Consider the following 21,164-nt stretch of genomic DNA (forward strand, 5'->3'; position numbering starts at 1 on the left):
CTCCCCTTCATTGCCTCCCCAGCCATTTGCGGTGAAATGAACAACCTCTGAAAGAAAGTTTGCACAATATCCCCTAGGGTTGAACCACAATCCATCCCAAGCCCTGGTGCAGAGAAACGAGTTGTTGTTGCTTTTATCTATTTTTCTTTTCCATAGCAAATATCCACCGTGACCAAGCAGTTTGGATTTTGCATCTTGATCATCTTTATTGCTCTTATTGTCTCCATCTATGCTTAAATTGCGGCACCATGAATATCAGCAAGACCTCTGTAGTACACACTTTGTTTGAGGATTCAAAGCGCCCATAAGTGCATCCCAGTCAAGCAACCACCCCATCCTTGCAGGGAAACAGGGGCATACTGCAGTAAATGTATTGGCTCTATGGTCATTGCAGTCAAAGGAGAGGATCATGTCGTTAATTCCTTTTAAGGTCATAGTCGTTGCCGATACACCATCAGATTGATGAGATTCAAACCCCTTGAAGACACTGTCATATTCCCTTCAATTGGCTTTCATTTCCACAACAAGAACTCTGAGGCTTACAATACCAGATTGTCAGCAAAGAGAGTCGCTTCAACAGTAAGATCATCAAATTCGGGACATCTTGTGCCAAATCCTGAAGTCGACTCCTCACATCCCTTGGTTGAGTTTAGGCAGCTCCTCAGACGGAGAACACATTCCTTACTCCCTCAGGCAGAGGTGAGAAAACTGACACGCACCATGGGCGAGGTACCAAGAACAGGGGAAAACAGCCAAAACAGAGCACCAATAATAGGAGCAAAACGAACCCATACAAGCCTCATTTCATTTATCAGTCAATGAACTTAAATGCAGGGGTGATCCAAAATGGGTTCCAAGTAAGTTTCAAAGAGAGATCATATCGTGATGGCCAACAACTCACAAAAGAAAAAAAAAACTCAAGGCAACACCCAAAAAATAGATTAGAAATCAAACACAACATGAGTGTGAGCAAACTCTGATATCAGAATAGAATCTCATAAGAGTCAAAAAACACAATAAAAATGGCATGAACACCAAAGGATTAGTAGCTTATAGAAATAATACCTGAGTAGTCTTCTTTCAAGATGATTCCTCTGCGTGTTTCCTCCTATCTCTGACCAGTTTTCCCTTCCAAGAAAATCTAGTTGAACTTTCTTTGCCCCGGCAATCTTGCTCTCTCCCTCTCCCTCTCTGTAACTCTGAATATCCAACTTGCTCCCCTAAGAAAATGAAAAAAATCCCCCTGTGACTCTTCAAAAATATCTCACCTCCCCCGACTTTCCTCTCAAACTCTCGTCTCAGAAAACCAGTCTGCTCCCTTGTCTCTCAAACTTTTTTTCCAAGTTAAAAGAAATAGTCTTCTCAAAAATCTCTTCCCAAAAAAAAAAACCACAAAAGCACCACCATCTGCTTAACAGCCTCCTGCACTGAATAACAGAATACGCTCTCTTCTGAATCTCCCTTTACAGGTGTCACTTTTCCATTGCCTTCTCAACCCACTAACCTGATTCCACAACAACCAACCAGGAATCGACATGTGGCTTCTTGAGAGCCCTCCACCTGCAAAGAAATATATCCTGTAAAGGTGCCAAAAAGTGAGCCACAACGGGGGTCTACAGGTTGTTAATGCTTTTCAGCAACTGCTATCAAAAAAGCCAGGTTGGAGAGCTGACATTGAGGAGCTGCATCTTGAACGTCTAAGTTCCTAAGAAGCTGAAAGTTTGGAACTGACTTTCTCTGAGGAAGAAATTCATTCTGCCTTGATGGAAATGAATGGTAATAAAGCTCTAGGCCCGGATGGATTCACAGTAACTTTTTGGCAAGCTTGTTGGGACTTTGTGAATGAGGAGATTTTGGAGTTGTTTAAGGAGTTTTATGATCAAAGCTCTTTTGCCAAAAGCCTTAATACCACTTTCCTAGTCCTTATTCCAAAGAAAGGTGGTGCTGAGGACCTTGAGGATTTCCGACCCATAAGCCTTCTAGGGAGACTGTTTAAGCTTTTGGCCAATGTGCTAGCAAATAGGCTGAAGAAGGTCTTAGGAAATGTGGTTTATGTGGATCAAAATGATTTTGTGAGGGGCAGACAGATTTTGGATGCTTCGCTTATAGCTAATGAGGTGATCGACTCCTAGCAAAAACGAAAAGAGAAAGGGTTGACATGTAAATTGGACATTGAAAAAGCCTATGACAACATCAATTGGAATTTTCTTATGAGGGTTTTGCTTAAGATGGGATTTGGGTCTTGGTGGATGGAGTGGATTTGGCATTGCATTTCAACTACCAAATTCTCTGTTTTGGTTAATGGGGTGCCGGCGGGCTTTTTCTCGAGTTCCAAGAAGCTGCGTCAAGGAGATCCTCTATTTCCTTACCTTTTTGTTTTGGGGACAAAAGTGCTAAGTGCACTCATAAGAAGGGCTGCTGATGAGGGTTTCATTCTAGGCTACAGAATTCGAGGGAATTGAAGGATGGAGATGATTGTCTCCCACTTACTTTTTGTCGATGATATAATCATATTATGCGAAGCAAAGAAAGAGCATTTAACCTTTTTAAGTTGGATTTTGGCTTGGTTTGAGGCTGCGTCCAGCTTAAGAATCAACTTGGCTAAAAGCGAATTAATTCCAGTTGGTGAGGTGGAAGAGATTGAAGAAATGGCAGTGGAGCTAGGGTGTAGAGTGGGGTCCCTGCCCACTGTTTACTTGGGGGTGCCCTTAGGAGCCTATCACAAGGCTCCTTCTATGTGGGATGGGGTGGAAGAGAGAATGAGGAGAAGATTAGCTCTTTGGAAAAGACAATATATTTCCAAAGGCAGGAGAATCACCCTCATTAAGAGCACGGTGGCCAACATGCCTCTTTACCGATTGTCCCTCTTTCGAATGCCCAAGATTGTTGCAAGAAGGCTAGAAAAATTACAAAGAGACTTCCTTTGGGGAAGGGAAAGCTTGGAAAGGAAAGTCCACTTAATCAACTAGGAGATGGTGTGTGCTCAAAAGGAGAAGGGTGGTCTAGGCATAAGGAAGCTTGTTCTTTTGAACAAGGCCTTGCTGGGCAAATGGATCTGGAGATTTGCCAATGAAAATGACAATCTTTGGAAGAAGGTAATTTTGGTGAAGTATGGCCAAGAGGGCTTTGGGTGGAGGACTAATGAGGCTCGTGGGACGTTTGGAGTGGGGGTTTGGAAGAAGATTTTGAAGGAGACAAACTGGTGTTGGGATAACATTGAGTTTAAAGTGGGTAAAGGGACTAAAGTCAAGTTCTGGACTAATTGTTGGTGTGGCAATGCAACGTTGTCCCAAAACTTTCCCCAATTATTTGCTTTGGCAGTCCATAGGAATGCAACGGTTAATGAAGTGTGAGACCCAAATTTTGGTCAAGGAAGTTGGAATCTCATATTTTTTAGAGGTTTTAATGATTGGGAGTTGGATTTAATAAGAGATTTGCTTTCTATGTTGAGGGATTACAAGTTATCTTCAGATGAGGTTTCAGTTTTTTGGAAGGGTGGGGGAAATGGAATTTTTGGGGTTAAGGAAGCTTACAAACTGCTGGTTGCTCCCAACGATTTCGCCTTCCCAAAAAAGTGCATTTGGGTGGATAAAGTTCCAACCAAAGCTGCCTTTTTTGCTTGGGAGGCCACGTGGGGGAAGATTCTTACCCTAGATAGGCTTCAAAAACGAGGGAGGCAGCTCCCCAATCGTTGTTTTTTGTGCGGTTATGAAGAAGAAGCTACAAATCATATTCTTTTACACTGTATAATAGTCAGGGTCCTCTAGGAGATCATTCTTACCTTGTTTGGGGTTCAGTGGGTGTTCCCAGAGACAGTTGAAGAAGTGTTATTTAGTTGGATGGGGCCTTTTGTGGGGAAAAAAATGAAAAAAGATCTGGAATTCCATTTCGTTGTGTATTTTTTGGACAGTCTGGAAGGAAAGGAATAGATTAGCTTTCATGGGGGGTCCTCAACTATACAAAAACTCAAAAATTCTTTTGTATGTAATTTGTGGAGTTGGGCTAGGGTGTATATTGGAGAGGAGTCATCTTCACTGATGGGCTTTTTGGAGTGGCTTGCGTCCACTTAAGGGCTGGTAAGGTTGTTTGTTTTTTGCGTTTTAAGGTTTAGGCTACTGTGTATACTCCCTGTATGCTTTGTGGCTTTTTGCCTTTTGTTAATATATTTCATGCTTATTTATCAAAAAAAAAACATAATGTTGGACATCTTCTTTTAATCCCGACCAATAAAATTCTCATTTGATTCAATGATAAGTCTTATAAACACCATAATGTCCTCTAATTAAACTGTCATGATGTTCACGTAAAATTGCATTTTTGAGGGAAGAAGTTGTGCCTAAGACAAGGCGACCTTTGTGTGTTGAGCATTTGTCCAAGTATAACCATGCTTGGATTGTGGATTGAGTCTAAGTGCATTGATTAGTACTGTAGTTGAGAGTCTTGCCGCCACTCTTCCCTCAATGTATCAAGCTAAGTAGAAATAGGACTTAACAAATCCATTAGTTGTGCGCCTAAAAAGCGTGAACCGTTGCTAGAATTTTCTAGAACTAGGAAAGTGCGTCGACTGCTTTGTTCTCCTTGCCACTACAATAGACAACTTCAAAGTTGTAGCCTATTAATTTAGATTATAAAAAAAAAAAAAAAACAAACGTTACTATGCAGAGGTGCTAATTCTTTGTTTTAGCATATCTTTTAAGCTCAAATGATCTATCCAAATTTTAAAATGATACCAAGCAAGGTAGGAATGCCATTTACAAACTAAAAAAACCATTGCCATTAGTTCATTCTCATATGTGGGCATGCCAAGGCTTTTACGGGATAATGTGTGACTAGCAAATGCTATTGGGCGCTCCTCTTGCATCAAGACAACCCCAAGCCCCACTCCTAATGCATCACATTTAATAGTAAATTCTTTGAAAAAATAAAGCAAGGCAAGTACAAGTGTAAGCCATTGAATGAATTGATGTAAGCAAGGCAAGGCAAGTATAGGACCCAGAGTAGCAAGTCATTGAACCCTTAAAACCATATCATAGCCTCCAAGAGATAATAAGTGAAAATTAGCCAAAAAGAAAAAAAACATGGTGCCTTGCATAACTCATTTCAGCTGTTAACACTTGTCCTTACTCGAAATCTTAAAATCGTTTGCAACAGCTATTGACAAGGAATTAGTTTAAAGAATAGAGAAAGTTGTCCTTTTAGTGACATTGGGGTCTAAAAAATTGTGAGTACTTCCAGATTCAATCAGGATCGTAATAGGTCTCCTCTTGATAAACCCTTTGATTCACATACCATGAATCTGAAAGTGTGTAGACAGAAATTAGTGGCTCTTCTAATTCTTCATTGTTGTCAAACTGTTGATCCTCTTATGTTCATCCAACCAATAAATCTAATGTTTTTTACACCGATGGCTTAACACATAGTTTTCATCACAATAGTAGCATAACCCCTTAGCACATTTGTTATTCATTTCTGCTTACGAGATTCTCTTATTTGAATGGCATCTAATTGTAGGCCTTTTGCAGCACTGAGTTCTCTTGTAGCAAAGCTAAGCTCATGGCTTGTAAAAGGGGGTTGGTTTGAACATGGAGATTCCATTGTGGATTTTTAGTTGTAGTCCACTAAAGAAACAACTAATGAAAAACTACATAGTGAACCCTTTTGTTCTACTCATGAGTGCTTCAAACTCTAACTGATACCATTTCACACTACTGGTTTACTGCAACTTAGTTTCCCGATGTATGCTATATAACATTCTTTGAGAAAATTTCCCAAGGTACTTGTGCATTACTTATCTCATAACTTTGAATCCAATCAAGGGCCATACCTTCTAAATTAATGGAAGCCACATACACCTTGTCATCTTCTACCACTCCATGGTAACGGAAAAACCCCTCTCACATTTGAACACTAATCCCAAAAAGTTTAGGAAAATCAATCTTACAATACCAAGCTTGGAAGTTGTTGTTATGGTTATGGTTTGTCCGATTGTCATTGTGGTGCAAGGTCTCACCACGACCTGGCTAATAAGACACAATTGTTACTAATCTTATCATACTTTAAATTCATTGCAACCTTCCATCGGCGTAACTCCTTTAAGGCTTGAGTTTGTTGCAGGATCACTTCAAAATAAGAATCTAAATTCTCATGCAGTTGCCTCAATCTACTTCATTTCTTACCCTCTAGTTCCATCTACCGTCTAGAAGCGAGCAGGATCATCACTCTAATACCAAATGACGCAACCCAAGAAGAAGAAATGAGAATTGATAGAACTTAAATAAGAAAAAATAAGCATTTCATGTCCATGATTACAGCAATCATACCTTATTTATCTGCCTAATTCAAGCATCCTAAAATTAGGATGGTCAACGGATTATCAAATCCTTTCCCCAATCTGCTACTCTTAATTATAGCATATACCAAATCCAGGTGTGGTGAGAGAGGATTTGTTGATAGGTCAAACTCGTTTCACTTGAAATTTTTCTAAAAAAATTAATTCATATGATTACTCAAATTGGAAATTATGTTATTTTAATGTAGTATAGGTAATTCAAATTTTACTCGTTTAAAAATTTTGTTTGATTAATTCCTTTTGTTTTTAACTCCATGTTGGGTTCTTGAAAAAAAATAAATAAATAGATTTTAATAACTCATTTTCACATTTTTTTTTTTTGTTAAACTGATTTTTTTCAATATAAAAACTAAATAATTTTAAAATGTATAAGTTCATAATTAATTTTAATTACATCTTATTTTATTCATATCTTTTACTTTTTTTCTTAACATTTGTTTTTCTAATGTGTGGAAAATATGAAGAGTAAATAAATATAATTAATATTAATTAGAAAGTTATATATTTTAATATTAATTTTTATATAAAGAATTTAAAATAAATGAAATATGTTTAAAATAATTTATTAACTTTCAATTTCCTTCATTTTTTTTTTCCTTGTTTCTCTAATTTTTTTTAGCATTTTTTTTTTTCAAATTTTTCAAAACCAAACATACAGCAAAATATAACAAAAGAAAACCATTCTCCTTATTATTTGTTTTCCTTCAAACAACACATAGCATTAGCATCACAGAAGCAATTCCTTGAAATCAGTGGATAAATATGGGCATGGTAGGAGGGGTGAAGCCACAGGTCTGGATGGGGTTATTCCATTTTAAACTTGGTGGGTGATTATTAAAAAAACCTAGTCAAACTCAACCTTGAGGTCTGGATGGCAACCTCATCACCAAAATTAATTTCAATTCCCTGCTTACCTAATCATCTGCTGTATTAAAAAGGCTAATGTTCTGATTGGTGTTTGATGTTTTAGAAAACTCCTAATGTGCATAATTCTAAATAAAAATAATAATCAATATTATCATATGTGTATATATGGATATTTGAGATTTGAGACCTTTATTTCATCTGTACATTCTATGCCTTGTCTTACCAGAAGAACCTCCCTCTAAATTTTTTGGTTCTTACTTTGGGACTTGGTAGTGGAAAATGAATCCTTCCATAAAATGATTATAAAGAGGAAAAAAAATAGAAAAAAAGGCACACAGTCACCAGAGACAGGAGAACCAAGATACTCTAAACCATGCTAAGGGAACATTCCGATGCCATTTTTCCCTTGTAGATAGTTCTCGATTTGTACCAGTACCTGACCAAAGAGCCAATGAGTGGTATAAGATTAGGCGAGCACAGCAGTACAGTAGAAACGGAGACATAAAAAAGGATTTTCCAAAGCTTATCTGATTTGTTAAGCATTTTTACTAGAGGAGGCTGCATTGTGTTGCGGGTTGTGTGGATTGTGTTTGCAGGATAACAGTGGTACAGAAAAGTATTCAAGTGTTAAAGGAAGACGAAGAGAGACCTCCATTGCTATAGCAGCAGGCGTGATATCAGATATGTCTTCAAGACCCAACCTCGCAGCAATATCTGGAAAAAGACAAAAGGTTCCTCAGCACTCGCATACATTCACAGAACAGAACTTGGTTCGATGATTAAATTTCATGCCTCAACATCCTACCATGTTGCATTCATCTAGGTCATGGGTGTCATAGGACATTTCATAAGCCTTAAATCATTGTTCCAAATGTTCTCTGAATTCATCTTGGTTCGACAATTAATATAGATGGAACCTTTACACCTAACATTGATGGCCTTTCTAAGTAGCTAAAGATCAAACGATAGGCTGTCTTCAAATTGTTCCAAGAAAGCAAAGGAAGCCAATAAGCGCCCGCAACACAATTAGGTCCTATATGCCCCACATTCATTTCATTATAGCATTATATCAATAGTAATTGCAGGGCAAAGCAAAGAGTTGTTCTTTTCAAGCCATCTCCAAATTCCACTTTTCCCACAACTGAAAAGCAATCATGTCTACCAACATGCAACGGGAAATAATGAAAGAGCATAGAAGACAAGATCAAGAACAAGTCAAACTGCACATAAGAAGACATACGCTGAAGGGAGACTGTAGCATCAGCATTGGCATAGGCCTCAGTTCTCTTTTTTGAAAGGGTAAATAGTCCAACAAAAGCCTGCAGAGAAGTTGAGGAAAATGTCAAAACCAGTACTCAAATTTTAGAGCTGTTTCTGACTCGCTATGATTCTTGTCAAACAAGAAAAAATAAAGGAATTAATAATTATTCTCGTGGAAAGGCCGTATAGCAAAATGGAATTGGTAACCACCTTTGTGTAAGCATCGCCTGATTCAAAATGCAGAAGAGGGCGAGAATCAGTTCCTACATCAGCAATTCTCCTTGCCAATGTGTCCAAAGGTACATCCAAGAAGACAGAGACTCCCTGCTTCATATATTTCCTGAAAATTCAATAAATAAGAACAGAGCTCATTTAACAACCAATAAATAAGATATAGATGACAAGAGACAACGTCAAACATTCATTTTTAAGATATCCACAACCCCAGGATACCAGTTGATTGGGCGAACCACTGCACCACCACCCGTGGCAACAACTTGCTTGGGAATTGAAGCCAACTTCCGCAATGCCTCACTCTAAAGAATAGAAATTATTAGTTTCTGCATCAAACAACTACACCAATTGGAAAATCAACTCTAAATCAAAATTACACATAAGATCATATTTCTCAAAAAGAACATAATGATTGTCAGTAACATAGGTAGTGCATGCATTGCCTTTATTAAACAATTCTATAGCTGAAGGAGACTGCAGGAAGGGTTTCCCCAAAAAAGTGTCTCCAGAGGCCCCTCCTGATGAAACAAATTAGTTTATATTCGGAAGGATACTCTGTCAGTTCTAAAAGTAGCAAGTAGTCATGTCAACCCACCAATTCCATTTTGAAACCTAGGACTATAGTTAATTGCGTTCAGCTAGTAGTAAGACTTCTGACCTCCTAACCCCAAAAGAAGCAGCATCTATAGTACCTTGTAAGTGTGTTCTGAAATTACAATTGTTCTTTAGCTATATTAGCATTATGAATGAAAGTTTTTGCAGAAACTTTTTTAAAATAAAAAATAATAATAGCTTAATCTTAGAATATTTCCCCACAACTCTTCTTTAGATTTGCTTGCTTTTTTATAGTATTAAACCGTATTCAAAAGTCTTGTTTTAGGCTTGTGAACTGCTCCAGTTTGATATCATGTTTAAGGTTGATAAACTAACTTCCCGGATGAATCAGGCCCAAGGACATAATCAATGCATACAACATGCCATGTCAATCCCTCTCTAGACAATGATGATGTGGAACAATGAAGGATATGAGTTTCTTACTCAGCAAATAATACAACTAGAAACCCCGACTCCAGAGGAGGAAGATGAAGGATTGGAAGGCGACCTTGATGACCTGTTTCATGCTTTTGCCCCATGTAGAGGGCCCCTTGTACAAGATGACCAAATGGGGGAGATGACTATTAAGATTGAAACACCAACATTCAATAGAGTTCCACAAGCTGAGGAACTCAGTGATTGGCCAAGCATAGGTGAAAGAATTTTCAACTTCAAAGAAACACTCAAATGATAAGAAAGTCAAGCTAGTTGACACCAAATTGAAGTGTAGAGTTTCTACTACCAGGAACAATCGAGTTAACATGGGAAGGAGAAAGGCAAAGATTAATGGTTGGGAAAAAAATGAAGCAGAAACTAAAGGAGAACTTTCTATCATTTAATTGTCTGAACCCTTAGTCAATGTCTACATAATGTTAAAACAAGGGAAATGTCCTTAATCTCTGTGTGTTTTGGTTGATGTCAAAAGCTTACTAGCATGGTTAGATTGTAGAAAAGCAACAAAATAGACATGAAATCTGGGCAGGAGCTGAACTGCAAACTTCAAAAAATTTCTTTTGCCACACCAAAGAGTAATTCTCAAACACAAAGGAGGAGTAGAACAGCCTCATATATGGCCAGAAGCTCCTTCCTATTCAGTTGCTGCAGTTGGAAAATATACCAATGCCTCAAGGTTCAGTGAAGATTCAAAACCAGAGAAGTGGGTTTAATTTTCATTGCTTCAATTTTGGTGATCAAGACCATGTGTTCTGAAAAAACTTGCTAGTGGAGGAAGACCTCCTAGGGATAAGAGACATAGGGCTAAAGAGAGCCAAAAAAGGATCTTTCATGTATAATCCTGCATAATCTTTGGGACTGTAAGCAAGCCTCTAGTGGTTGTTTGGCATGGAATAACAACTATGATTAAGACAACATGCCTATATGATCCTTAGAAAGAAAATAGTGAATAGGAGGGCAATGAAAGCATTTTGTATTGTAGTTCTAGTGAGGCGCTGATTATTCAAAGAAGTTTGCTGCTGCCAAATCAAGAAACCAAGGCATATTGGCTTCCAATCAACATCTTCCACACCACACGCAAAGTTTGTGCAAGATAGCCAAACTATTATCAATAATGGAGTTGTGAGGAAGTTATTTCTTAAAAAGTGATCATGTGGTCTGGCCCTTCTCGCTTTCAGTTGTGGGTATGATGGGTTTCAGGGAGAAATGGCTTCGGTGGATGCGATGGTGTATCTCCACCTAGTTTTTCTATTCTAGTTAATGGGACTTTCTCAAGTTTCTTCCAAAGTTCTAGGGGTTTAAGGCAGAGAGCGCAGTCTCACCGTACTTATTTGTGATTGCTATGGAGGCACTTAGTTGCCTTCTACGGAGAGATGTAAATGGGGGTTTTTTGTTGGCCTATAAGGTGAAGGGTCGAGGCGGTGAAGGGGCTCAAGTGTCTCACTTCTTGTTCGCCGATGACACTTTGGTTTTCTACGGGGCTTCTCAGGATCAAATGATGTATTTAAGTTGGACACTAATGTGGTTTGAGGCCATTTCGGGGTTGAGAATTAATTTGGATAAGAGCAAGTTAATCCCACTAAGATGTGTGGAAAACACAGAGGCTCTAGCTGCAGAACTTGGTTACAAGAATGGGAGTCTTCCATCCTCTTATTTTGGATTGTCGTTGGGTGCATTCTTATAAATCCTTGGCTGCTTAGGATGGAGTGGAGGAGAGGTTTCGAAAGAAATTGGCAAGGTGGAAGAGCCAATACATCTCCAAATGAGGGAGGATCACCTTGATTCAGAGCACTTTTGCTAGCTTACCCATTTATTTCATGTTTGTGCTTTCTTTATCTAAGACGGTCAAATTGAGGTTAGAGCAGATTCAGAGGGATTTTTTGTAGGGAGGCGGGGCTCTTGAGCAAAAACCCCATCTTGTTAGGTGGGCGTTGGTTTGCTTAGACAAAAGCAAAGGGGATTGGGGGTAAAGTGTCTCTCTACTCTAAATAAGGTGCTTTTATGCAAATGGAGTTAGAGGTTTGCAAATGAGAGAGAAGCCTTTTGGAATCAAGTGATAAGGGAAAGTATGGAGAGGAGCAAGGGGGTTGGTGTTCCAAGGAAGTGAGGGATGGGTATGGTGTGCGGTTGTGGAAAGCAATTAGTAGGCTCTCTTTTGTGGTGGGTAATGGTCAAAGGGTGAAATTTTGGGATAGATAGTGTGGGGCTGCACCTTTTCGTGTTTTGTTTCCAACTTTATTTGCTCTAGCTGTTTCCAAGAACGCTTGGGTGAAAGATGTGTAGAGTTCCACTAAGGGAGGGGGGAGTTGGAGCCTGCAATTCTCTAAACCTTTCAATGATTGGGAGGTGGATGAGGTGCACAGTTTTTTACTGGGCCTCAATGAAAAGAGTGCTCAGCGGGATGTGGAAGATAGGATGCTTTGGATAGAGACTAAATGTGGGAAGTTTTCTGTTAAGTCTCTCTACAAAGCCTTAGTTTCAAGCCCTCCAGTCTCTTTTCCATCGAATGTTATTTGGAAATCTTGTGTGCAACCCAAAGTGAGTTTTTTTAGGTGGGAAGCAACGTGGGGAAAAGCTCTAACTTTGGACCAACTTCAAAAAAGAGGATGGCCTTTAGCGAATAGATGCTACCTTTGCCAATTGCATGAAGAATTGATAGATCACATCCTCCTCCATTGTGCCAAGACAAGGACTTTATGGACATTGTTTTTCTCTCTCTTGGGGTGCAATGGGTGCTACTAGCCACAGTTAAGGCAATGCTTTTGGGCTAAGACAAGTCCCTTGTGGGAAAAAAGAGAAAGAAAGTTTGGAGAGTAGACCCCTTATATATTTTTTAGACGGTTTGGAAGGTAAGAAACATAATTGCATTTGAAGATGATGTATTGTCCATCCAAAGACTTAAGAGTTCTTTTCTTTTCTTTCTTTGGTCAGAGACAAAATTATTCATAAAATATGGTCCTTCGACTTTAGTTGGTTTCATTGATTGGGTGGGTTCTCGTTGAGTTGGGGTTTTTCTTACTCCTTCATGTTTGACTGTTGTTTGTTCCAGCTGGGGAGGGGGGAAGAGTTTCTACTTTGTATACTTTGAGTCGTTTTGGTGGCTCTTTTCAATACAATTTTATCTCTTTTATTTATCAAAAAAAAAAAATCTTAAAAAGTGAGAAAAGTTACAGTGAGAACAAGGGAAGTAAATAAAAGGGCATTTTTTTATTATGTTCATCACCCTATGATGATCCTTTTAACTTCATTTCTTATAACTCATTTCTTTAATAATTCATTAGAAAATTGGTCATAGATCACTTTGCAAAGTTTTGCTACTGCTTGAATAGACATGAAAACGAAGTTGGGCAAGTTTAACATTCATGATCACTTACAAGACAAGATGTTGTTTTGGAAGTAAAACCAAATATGAAGACATATATGTTTGTGATAGAGTTATGAGAGATCAACAAAGCATCATAGATAGAAATATTATCAGGTCCTGGTGAACAGAGCTTTAGCAACTTTCAATGTGGGAAACTTTTCTTCAAACCATAAGATGATAACAACTTCAGGATGAATTTAAAAACAACAAGGGATGACTGATGCAGCCAGCTAACTAATTAATATTCGGGATGACATTTTTGTCCTTGTCAATTTTGTAAAATTCACAAATAAAAATGTTCTTTTATTAAGTTCATTTTGGAACTTAGGATTGGAGTTATTATGGTCAGCAAATATAAATAGAGCTTTCACCACCTAGCCACAAGAAGGAGCAACATTTATGTAACCTTTTAAGTATGTTTTAGAATTAAAAGTATTATAACTATATTAGCATTTTGAATCAAAGTTTTGCAGCATCATTTGTGAAACAAATAAATAAATACTTTACGCTGAAGTGGGTTTGTTTTCCTTCATGTTCTAGAGATGTGTTTGAAGACTTCTTTTAGACTTGTGAACTGCTTCACCTCCTAGTACCAAAATCTACTAAGGCCTAATGTATTGAGCTCTAAGTAGGGAGAGGGAGTTGTTTCTTTTTTCTCTCTTCCTTTTTATTTGCCTTTTGGGGCTTTTTGTAAATGTTGTGTACTTTAGTGCACTCGTCTTCTAGGCACTACTACTATATTTGTTGTTTTATCAAAAAAAAAGTGAATACATTGTCAATAGAAACATGGATCATATTGTGATATATCCATAAAATTTCAATAGACAAAAGGTGGAGGGAATAATAACATAATATGGAAGGTCTCAAAATAAGATATTCTCTCCTATCATAATATGGAAGGTGTCAAAATGAGATATTTTCTCCTACAAGTTCTATTATGTGATAATATTGAAGTGCAAGGAAAGGGTTTTAACAATTAATCAACTGTTAAAAGAAGGAAGATTCTTCTGAATTTGTGTTGTAAATTTAAGGAGGATAAAAACATGCCAAACCATCTCTAGATGCACTATTGGTTACTCTAAAATTGCCATTGAGTGAGTGGTGCCTAGATCAACTGCAAAGGTGTTTGATAGTTGGCCTAGGAGTTCAAGTCAAAGGACTAGGAAGGTCGTCTTGAGAATAGAGCTATAAGGGGTGAAAAGACCTCTTTCCTAAATTTTATGGTCTCAACTCTAGGTGTTTAGTTGGGCCTTTTTTTTTTCTTTTTTCTTTTTTGCATCTTTTTTACTTTAAATAAGAAAATTGTCTTAATAGAAAAAAAAATGAAATTTTTTAATTTTTCTTTAATGGAAAAGCCCTTTTTCTCTTTTATCTTTTCAACATTTAACTTCTACAATACACAAACCCAACTTCTCACTCAAAATAAAACTAATTAATTCTTGATTTAAAATTAAATCAAAATACACAAAATTTCATGCAATTTGATTGAGAAATGAATTTAGCATAAATTATCAAAACTGTCATCAAGAAAAAATGAATATACTGACATAAGTACTATTTTTTACTATTTTGCCTCTTAATGTTTAAACAAATTTAGATATAAAAGTTTTTTAGAAATCCTTACTAAAAACAAAATCAACAATATAAGAATCACTTAATTTAGATTAAGAAAAATGAATCTAAAATAAATCCAAAGATTTCAAAAATCAAAACAAAGATTCAACCACATGCATCTACTGTTTTTGTCTCCTAACTCATCCATTTCTCAACAAAATCAAACTTAAATTTCGGTAAATTTTTTATTATAAAACAAAAGAAACAACACTGAAATCATAAAATTTAGATCAAAAATCAATTTACTACCATTTTTCAAAGCTCAACCCCTTATAATATATAAAAACAGAATTAAATCAACTATCATTAATTCAAATGAAATTTCTCCAATTAGAACTCCGCAATGTAATTCACACTCATCTAGAATCAACAATTCCAATTTGAAAAATAAAAAGTTAGGATTTGATGTTCTCCTCCAAATTGAAAATCCAAAAATTAATAAATTAATCTCAATAATTGAATAGATATTTTAATCACAAATTCATAAATTAAAAGATGCACCAATGAGCAATCAATGAAACTTAACCTAAAAATCATTTAACATTCTCTTAGCAATCAAGCATGGTTAGAAACCCTAATTACTACCCACCAACAATCCTAAATTAATTACATAATTAATCATCATAAATTTTTTGTTATTATAATCCATTTTGGCATTTTGGGATATTTGAAATAAGTTAGATTAAATTTTTTTTGAATTATTAATTATCAAATATCATATCCTGATTAGATAAAATAATAGCATCATAAATTTTTGGGATTTGAAATAATAATATTACTATTTTTGGAGGAGAGTGTTTGAAAAACAAAGAATACACAGTAAAAATTGAGAGTTCTAAAGAAAGAGCTTTAAAAAAAATATCACATCTGCAGTAGACAACAGAAGGAAAAATGCAGCCAGTAATATAAATAAACTGTTCTTAGACAAACCTCATAATCTCTGAAGAATTTCTCACCACACTGATTAAAGATCTGAGACACAGATGTTCCACCTACAGCCTTCTCCACAAAAGTGTCACTGAAACACCAATATAATTGTTAATGAACATATAACAAGCTACAGTAACATTTGATTACAAATAGAATGTGCCTGTCAAGTGAACAGTTTATGGTAGTCAGTGGACCATGTTGCTTGGGCACATTAAAGAGAGTGAAGTTCCTATGTGCTGCACATTTTAGAACCCTATCCTCCATAGAATATGGTCAGCACTGCTATATCTCCTTTTTGAATATTATTACTTTAGACATACAACAGAGCATGCACCATTTGTACCCACATATGAAATCAAAATATCAAGCGCCGTGATAATTTTGTTACATACATGATAAATCTACAGGATGATTATACAAAATATTGCACACATTTTCAGCTGCATTTTAGATTTCTATTTAAATATATTTCTACATCACAAAATCCAACTTTTTAGAGATGCCCATATACCATACTTGCACTAGATACCAATACTCATGTTCTGATGCTACTGGAAGATGTCAAGAACCAACTGACCATGCCAGATGTCCTCAATGGAGAAAGACAAACTAGATGGTAGATCCAACCTAACCACAAATGCCTCTATCCCTAGCAGTAAACCGTGGCACTTGGAACCATATTCATCACCATTTTATTAGAGGTTCCCCAGAAAACAAAACAGAGTCAAGGCTCAAACCTGTCAACAAAAGAATATCCCAGCGCTTCTGACAAGATCTTGCCCACCGTTGTTTTCCCGGATCCCATCATTCCTGAATTTCAGTCACATAGAGTTGAATCACTAGAATAAATTAAAATGTTATCTCAGAAGACAGGTTTGAGAAAGGGAACTGACCAACAAGAAATATGCAGCGCCCATTTAAATTTGAGGCAACCTCCTGCCCTTTCTTCTGTGGTTGTATCAGGCAACCATTAAAATGGATGAACAAAATTGAATTATATTGACCAAAAGCTATGTTCACACTTTGAGAGCAATCAAATACAAATATATAAAAGTAAAAGTAAAAATAAAAATAAAAACTCCCCGAGCTCAAATAATTTTATTACAAAATTTAATACCTTTAACAACCAATTCCCATCAAAACAAGCATAGAAATTTCCCGATTCCACAGCAGGAGCTACAAAATAGTGACAATAGAGATGAATAATCAATTATCATACAGCATGAGGTTTCAATAAACTTGATCCAGAAAAATAATAATAATAATAATAAAATATTCAGTTACTCTGGCGTCAACAATTTTAGCTGTTTCATGGCAAGGTGATACCGGAACCCCTTGAAGCCATAAAATTTTAGCAAATACATAAATACAGTACATACCCACAAGCACAAGACCTCAGAAAGAACAGAAAAAACAAAAAGGAAAGTCAATTTAGTGTTATAAAATAAAATTAAAAAAAAAACCCTTAAATTACGGAGTGATGTAGTGGATTATCTCAACCAAGATTAAGAAATCAAATAGCAATCAGAGTTTAAATACACAAATTTAGAAGACTAGTAATTAGATCGAATACTACCATATTGGTAATTAAACGATCTAATTCAGTAGAAGGAATTTTTTCAATTTCTACATTTATTTACCGCTTATGTTAAAACAGACCAGCACATTTTTTTACCAAAATATTTTTTCGCAAACACACCAACTCAAGCATTTCAAATACTATTTCAAAATTTCACCTACCACAAAGTGGGAAACATACACATCGTATTTTATAATAACAATACAGTTAGGCCGCGTTTGGATGCCAGGAAAATCAGAAGTAGACTCCAAATGGATATGAAGCTGAAAAAGTAACTTTTTCCGATTTTGATTGCAATGTTTGAATGTGAATGTCTCTGCCCTCTCTCTATCATACAAAAACTCACAAAGAATATTCAAACGATCACATTGAACAAAAACTCAAAACATGAATCACATGCGACAAAAGATGTTTACAGTTCACACTGACCTTGAGAATCCTTACAGTAGTGAGATGAAATCCCCAAAGACACTCGTCTCTGCCGACTCGAACAGCTTCTCCATTGCAAACTAATCAACTTATCTCTCCGACCTCTCTGCGTTAACCCTACGATGTCGTTCAATCTCCTCCCGCTCTTCTCCGATCCAACCCACGTCAAAAACTCCAACGCCGGCATTCTCGCCAAACCCCACGCGCTTTCTCCACAGAATAAATGAATTTTCACAGAGTTCTCGATTTTCTAGCTTTCACGCTCTCATACCATAGCTGCAATATAGCACAATCGCACTACAGATCAGGATCCATACGAAAACCAAAATACCGAACCTCTGTATCTGATATTTCCGACAAAAAACAAAAAACAAAAAACTTAGACAGCAACAAGCTACTAGCTTCAGCTTCGTAGATGAAGAAAAATAAGGAAAAAGATTATCATGTTTCACAGGAAACAAACAGAAAAAATGGCCCACCATCAAGGTTATGCGGCGCACAACTGAAGAGGCGAAGCAGGTGCGCATGATAGCAAAGAGAGGAAGGGAAGGGGAGGGAACTTTTTTTTGGATTTATTAATAGGCTGCCTACTGGAAGTCTGGAAGTAGGAACTGAAAATCCTTTTTCATTTTTTTGTTTTTTTAATTTCATCTTCTAATGTTTTATCGTCCGAGTTTTTCAATCTCTCGAGTGACGATATTTTGGATTCCGTTTAAGATTCTCGCTGGCGGGATGACACGTGGTGATTTCTGGATTCGAAAGCAGGCGTTATCAATGTTGTCGCCATAGGATTGAGTGACGTGGCGAGGTTCTGCCGTCGATTTGAATTACGGAAACATCTCGCGTGGGTTGATTTTAGGGAAGGTCGATCTGATTATTCGGACACATTTGATCGTTTTTAATAACAGTTTTTAAGAATAATTTTTGGTATTTTTAAAAAAAATATTTTGTTGGGGAATTGAATTTTAGAAAATAATTTTTGTTCTCAAAAATTTCAAAAATATATATATATGGTTTAGTTAATAAAAAAAATTTAGAATAAATAAAACAAAAAATATGTTTGATAGTTGTTCTTTTAATTAATAAAGTATTTTCTTCCATTAACTTAATGTTGTAAATATATAAATAATTTTTATATGTATAATTTATTTAAATTAAAAAAATATTATTTTATTTTAAAAATTTTATACCAGTTATAATTATCTTAAACGAATTATGACTTTATAACTATGTATAAGTATATTAATTTCAATAATTTAAGGAAGAAAAAAGGGATTGTCGGTGGGGGTGTGGTGGTTAGGTGGAGTTCACTTTTCGTGGAAACACAAAAAATACTAGAAAAATAAAAATAAAAATAAAAACACATTAAACAATCTATTTTTTTAATAGTAAAAAGAATAATGAAAACATCTTTTTATTATTCTAAAAAAAATGGTTTTCGATAATATAAAGAATACAAAAAAAAACAAAAACACACCCCCTTCTCCAAACATGTTTTTAGTGTTTTTTGTTTTCAAAAACAGAAAACAGTTCTTAAAAATAACAACCAAACAAACCTTCAAATGACCAAAATGTCATTCAATTTCAAAGTCTCATAAATGGTATTATGGTAATCCCGCATTACATAACCACCTATTTATTTTCTTTTGCCTCTTCTAATTGTTTTCAATAAGTTGAAAATTAAATTCTTATATGTATGGAATCATGTATATTAAAAAAAAATCCCATTAATTTACTAAATTATATTAATAAATACAAATATATATATATATATATATATTAAGAATTCTAAGATTTCATTTGAGGTAATAATTTTGATAAACAAAAACTTTATTAAAATAAAAAATTTGTTTCAATAAAATTACTCAAAAAGGTTTAATATATTTAACTTTGATGTTTCCTAGAAAATTAAAAAATCAAAATTTAATTAGTTTAATGGTGTTTCAATATAACAACTTACTCTCAATCGTGTAAATATTGTCTACTCTGAGCTTAAGAGACTCTTACGATTTTAAAATGCATCTACAAAGTTAAGAAAAGTTCATACTTTTATGACATTAGAAATTTTTTTCCCTATCTGTTATGAGATATCACAAATACCCACAGGGAATGTTTATTTGTTTAACCCTTTAAATCCATGAAACACAATAAGGACATTATGTTTATAGGGGGGTGTTTGTAATATTCTCACATCAAGAAAAAGTTACCAAGGCTATATAAGTATAGGTTTCTCTTAACCTTATAAACGCATTTTAAAGACTTGAGAACCCCTTTGAGCCTAGAGGAAGGGGTCATTACATTCAATTTTTAAAATATATGAAAATTTTTATTTAAAATTGTTTAAATAAGTAATAATTTTCTACTAATTTTTTAATGGTAAATTGACATGAGTGGAAGAACTTAAAAATAACCCCTTTTTTTTATTTACTTTTATTCACTCCCTAAAACTCACCCTCTAAGGGCATGACGATCATTTCACATCTCAAGCCCAAAAGCTCAAATTAGAATGGTTTCCAATTTCCAAATTTTTGTTCAAAGTAATAAAATAAATAAATTATATAATCCTCAATTCTTAACTTTAAAAACTAAAGTGTTATTGTCCAAATAATGCAAACGAGAATTAAATTTTAACATCTAAATAATATCCAAAATAAAGTTTAAACCAAAATCATAATATAAAAAAATCCTCCAGCCTAGCCATCACTTCTCGCCCGAACTAAGGGTACCTGAAAAATTATCAACCAAGGGGAATGAACTCTATAATCATTTTCATAAAAATGTTTGAGTTTGACATGCTAATACATTCAAAACTTTTCAACCAAAACATTTTCATATTTATGTCAAAACAATTTCATATCAAAACTAAATAAAATACATTCAAAATATTTTTACTCTAGTTATCGAATAACAAATAATGTCCAATTAGGTAGGACTTCACAAATGAGTAGTTAGCCTCAAATTTGTTTATTTTAATATGGACAAACCAAATGTCAACAATTATAACTTATTGATTATGATCATAAAGTCAACTATTATAACCTGTTGACTAGGGTTGGAAATGTCAACAATTATAACCCGTTGATTAAGGTAAAAAAATGACAACAATTATAACTCGTTAACTAGGATCATATAAATCAAAGTCAAACACTTTATTTCATTAATTCAAACTTATAAAACAAAACATCGTGTCTCCACATTTTTTCATTTTTATTCATAAACAAAAAAAAATGTTCAAACATATTTTTCATACAAAACATATATTTAATTTATGCATAGAAATAAAAAATAATATTTTTACACATTTCAAAATACAGTATAAAAAAATTATTTCATTTTTACAAAATCTATATTAATTTCTCTTATCTCAAGAAAGCACTAAAAAATGACACATAACATTAAACACAACTATTAATATTGATTATTCATCTACAAGTAAAAATTTGACAATCCTAAAAACATTCTATTTAGTATTAGGGCCACCTATACACCTC

At 35.2% G+C, this 21,164-nt stretch overlaps 1 protein-coding gene across 3 annotated transcripts; it reads right to left on the reverse strand.

Annotated features, from left to right (window-relative positions):
- Window positions 1-7,348: 7,348 nt before the first annotated feature.
- LOC100244261 (shikimate kinase 3, chloroplastic) lies at window positions 7,349-18,284 on the reverse strand. 3 transcript variants are annotated; one of them, XM_010647503.3, is made up of 11 exons: window positions 18,153-18,284; window positions 17,674-17,949; window positions 16,783-16,841; window positions 16,559-16,610; window positions 16,403-16,475; window positions 15,666-15,753; window positions 8,930-9,012; window positions 8,687-8,816; window positions 8,457-8,535; window positions 7,866-7,930; window positions 7,349-7,652 (listed from the first exon to the last, which is right to left on the reverse strand). In XM_010647503.3, the coding sequence occupies exons 2-11, from the start codon at window positions 17,858-17,860 to the stop codon at window positions 7,593-7,595; spliced, it is 876 nt and encodes a 291-aa protein (XP_010645805.1). In that variant the 5' UTR covers window positions 17,861-17,949; window positions 18,153-18,284; the 3' UTR covers window positions 7,349-7,592. The 3 variants fall into 3 exon arrangements, with proteins under 3 accessions (XP_010645805.1, XP_002265897.1, XP_010645804.1); XM_002265861.4 differs by having other exon boundaries at window positions 16,559-16,613; XM_010647502.3 differs by having other exon boundaries at window positions 16,559-16,613; window positions 17,674-18,017; window positions 18,153-18,274.
- Between the last annotated feature and the right edge of the window lie 2,880 nt (window positions 18,285-21,164).

This window comes from Vitis vinifera, chromosome 18 (genome assembly GCF_030704535.1).
Source record: "Vitis vinifera cultivar Pinot Noir 40024 chromosome 18, ASM3070453v1".
In the NCBI taxonomy this organism is placed as follows: Eukaryota; Viridiplantae; Streptophyta; class Magnoliopsida; order Vitales; family Vitaceae; genus Vitis; species Vitis vinifera.

Bases quoted from the DNA above. Each gene is read 5' to 3' on its own strand.
- LOC100244261 (XM_002265861.4), bottom strand. From the start codon at position 17,860: ATGCCGGCGTTGGAGTTTTTGACGTGGGTTGGATCGGAGAAGAGCGGG. The intron at 16,476-16,558 runs GTCAGTTCCCTT...ACTGAAATTCAG, and splicing joins GCGCTGCATATTTCTTGTTG to GAATGATGGGATCCGGGAAA. The intron at 7,931-8,456 runs GTATGTCTTCTT...GTCTTTTTCCAG, and splicing joins TGCTACAGTCTCCCTTCAGC to ATATTGCTGCGAGGTTGGGT.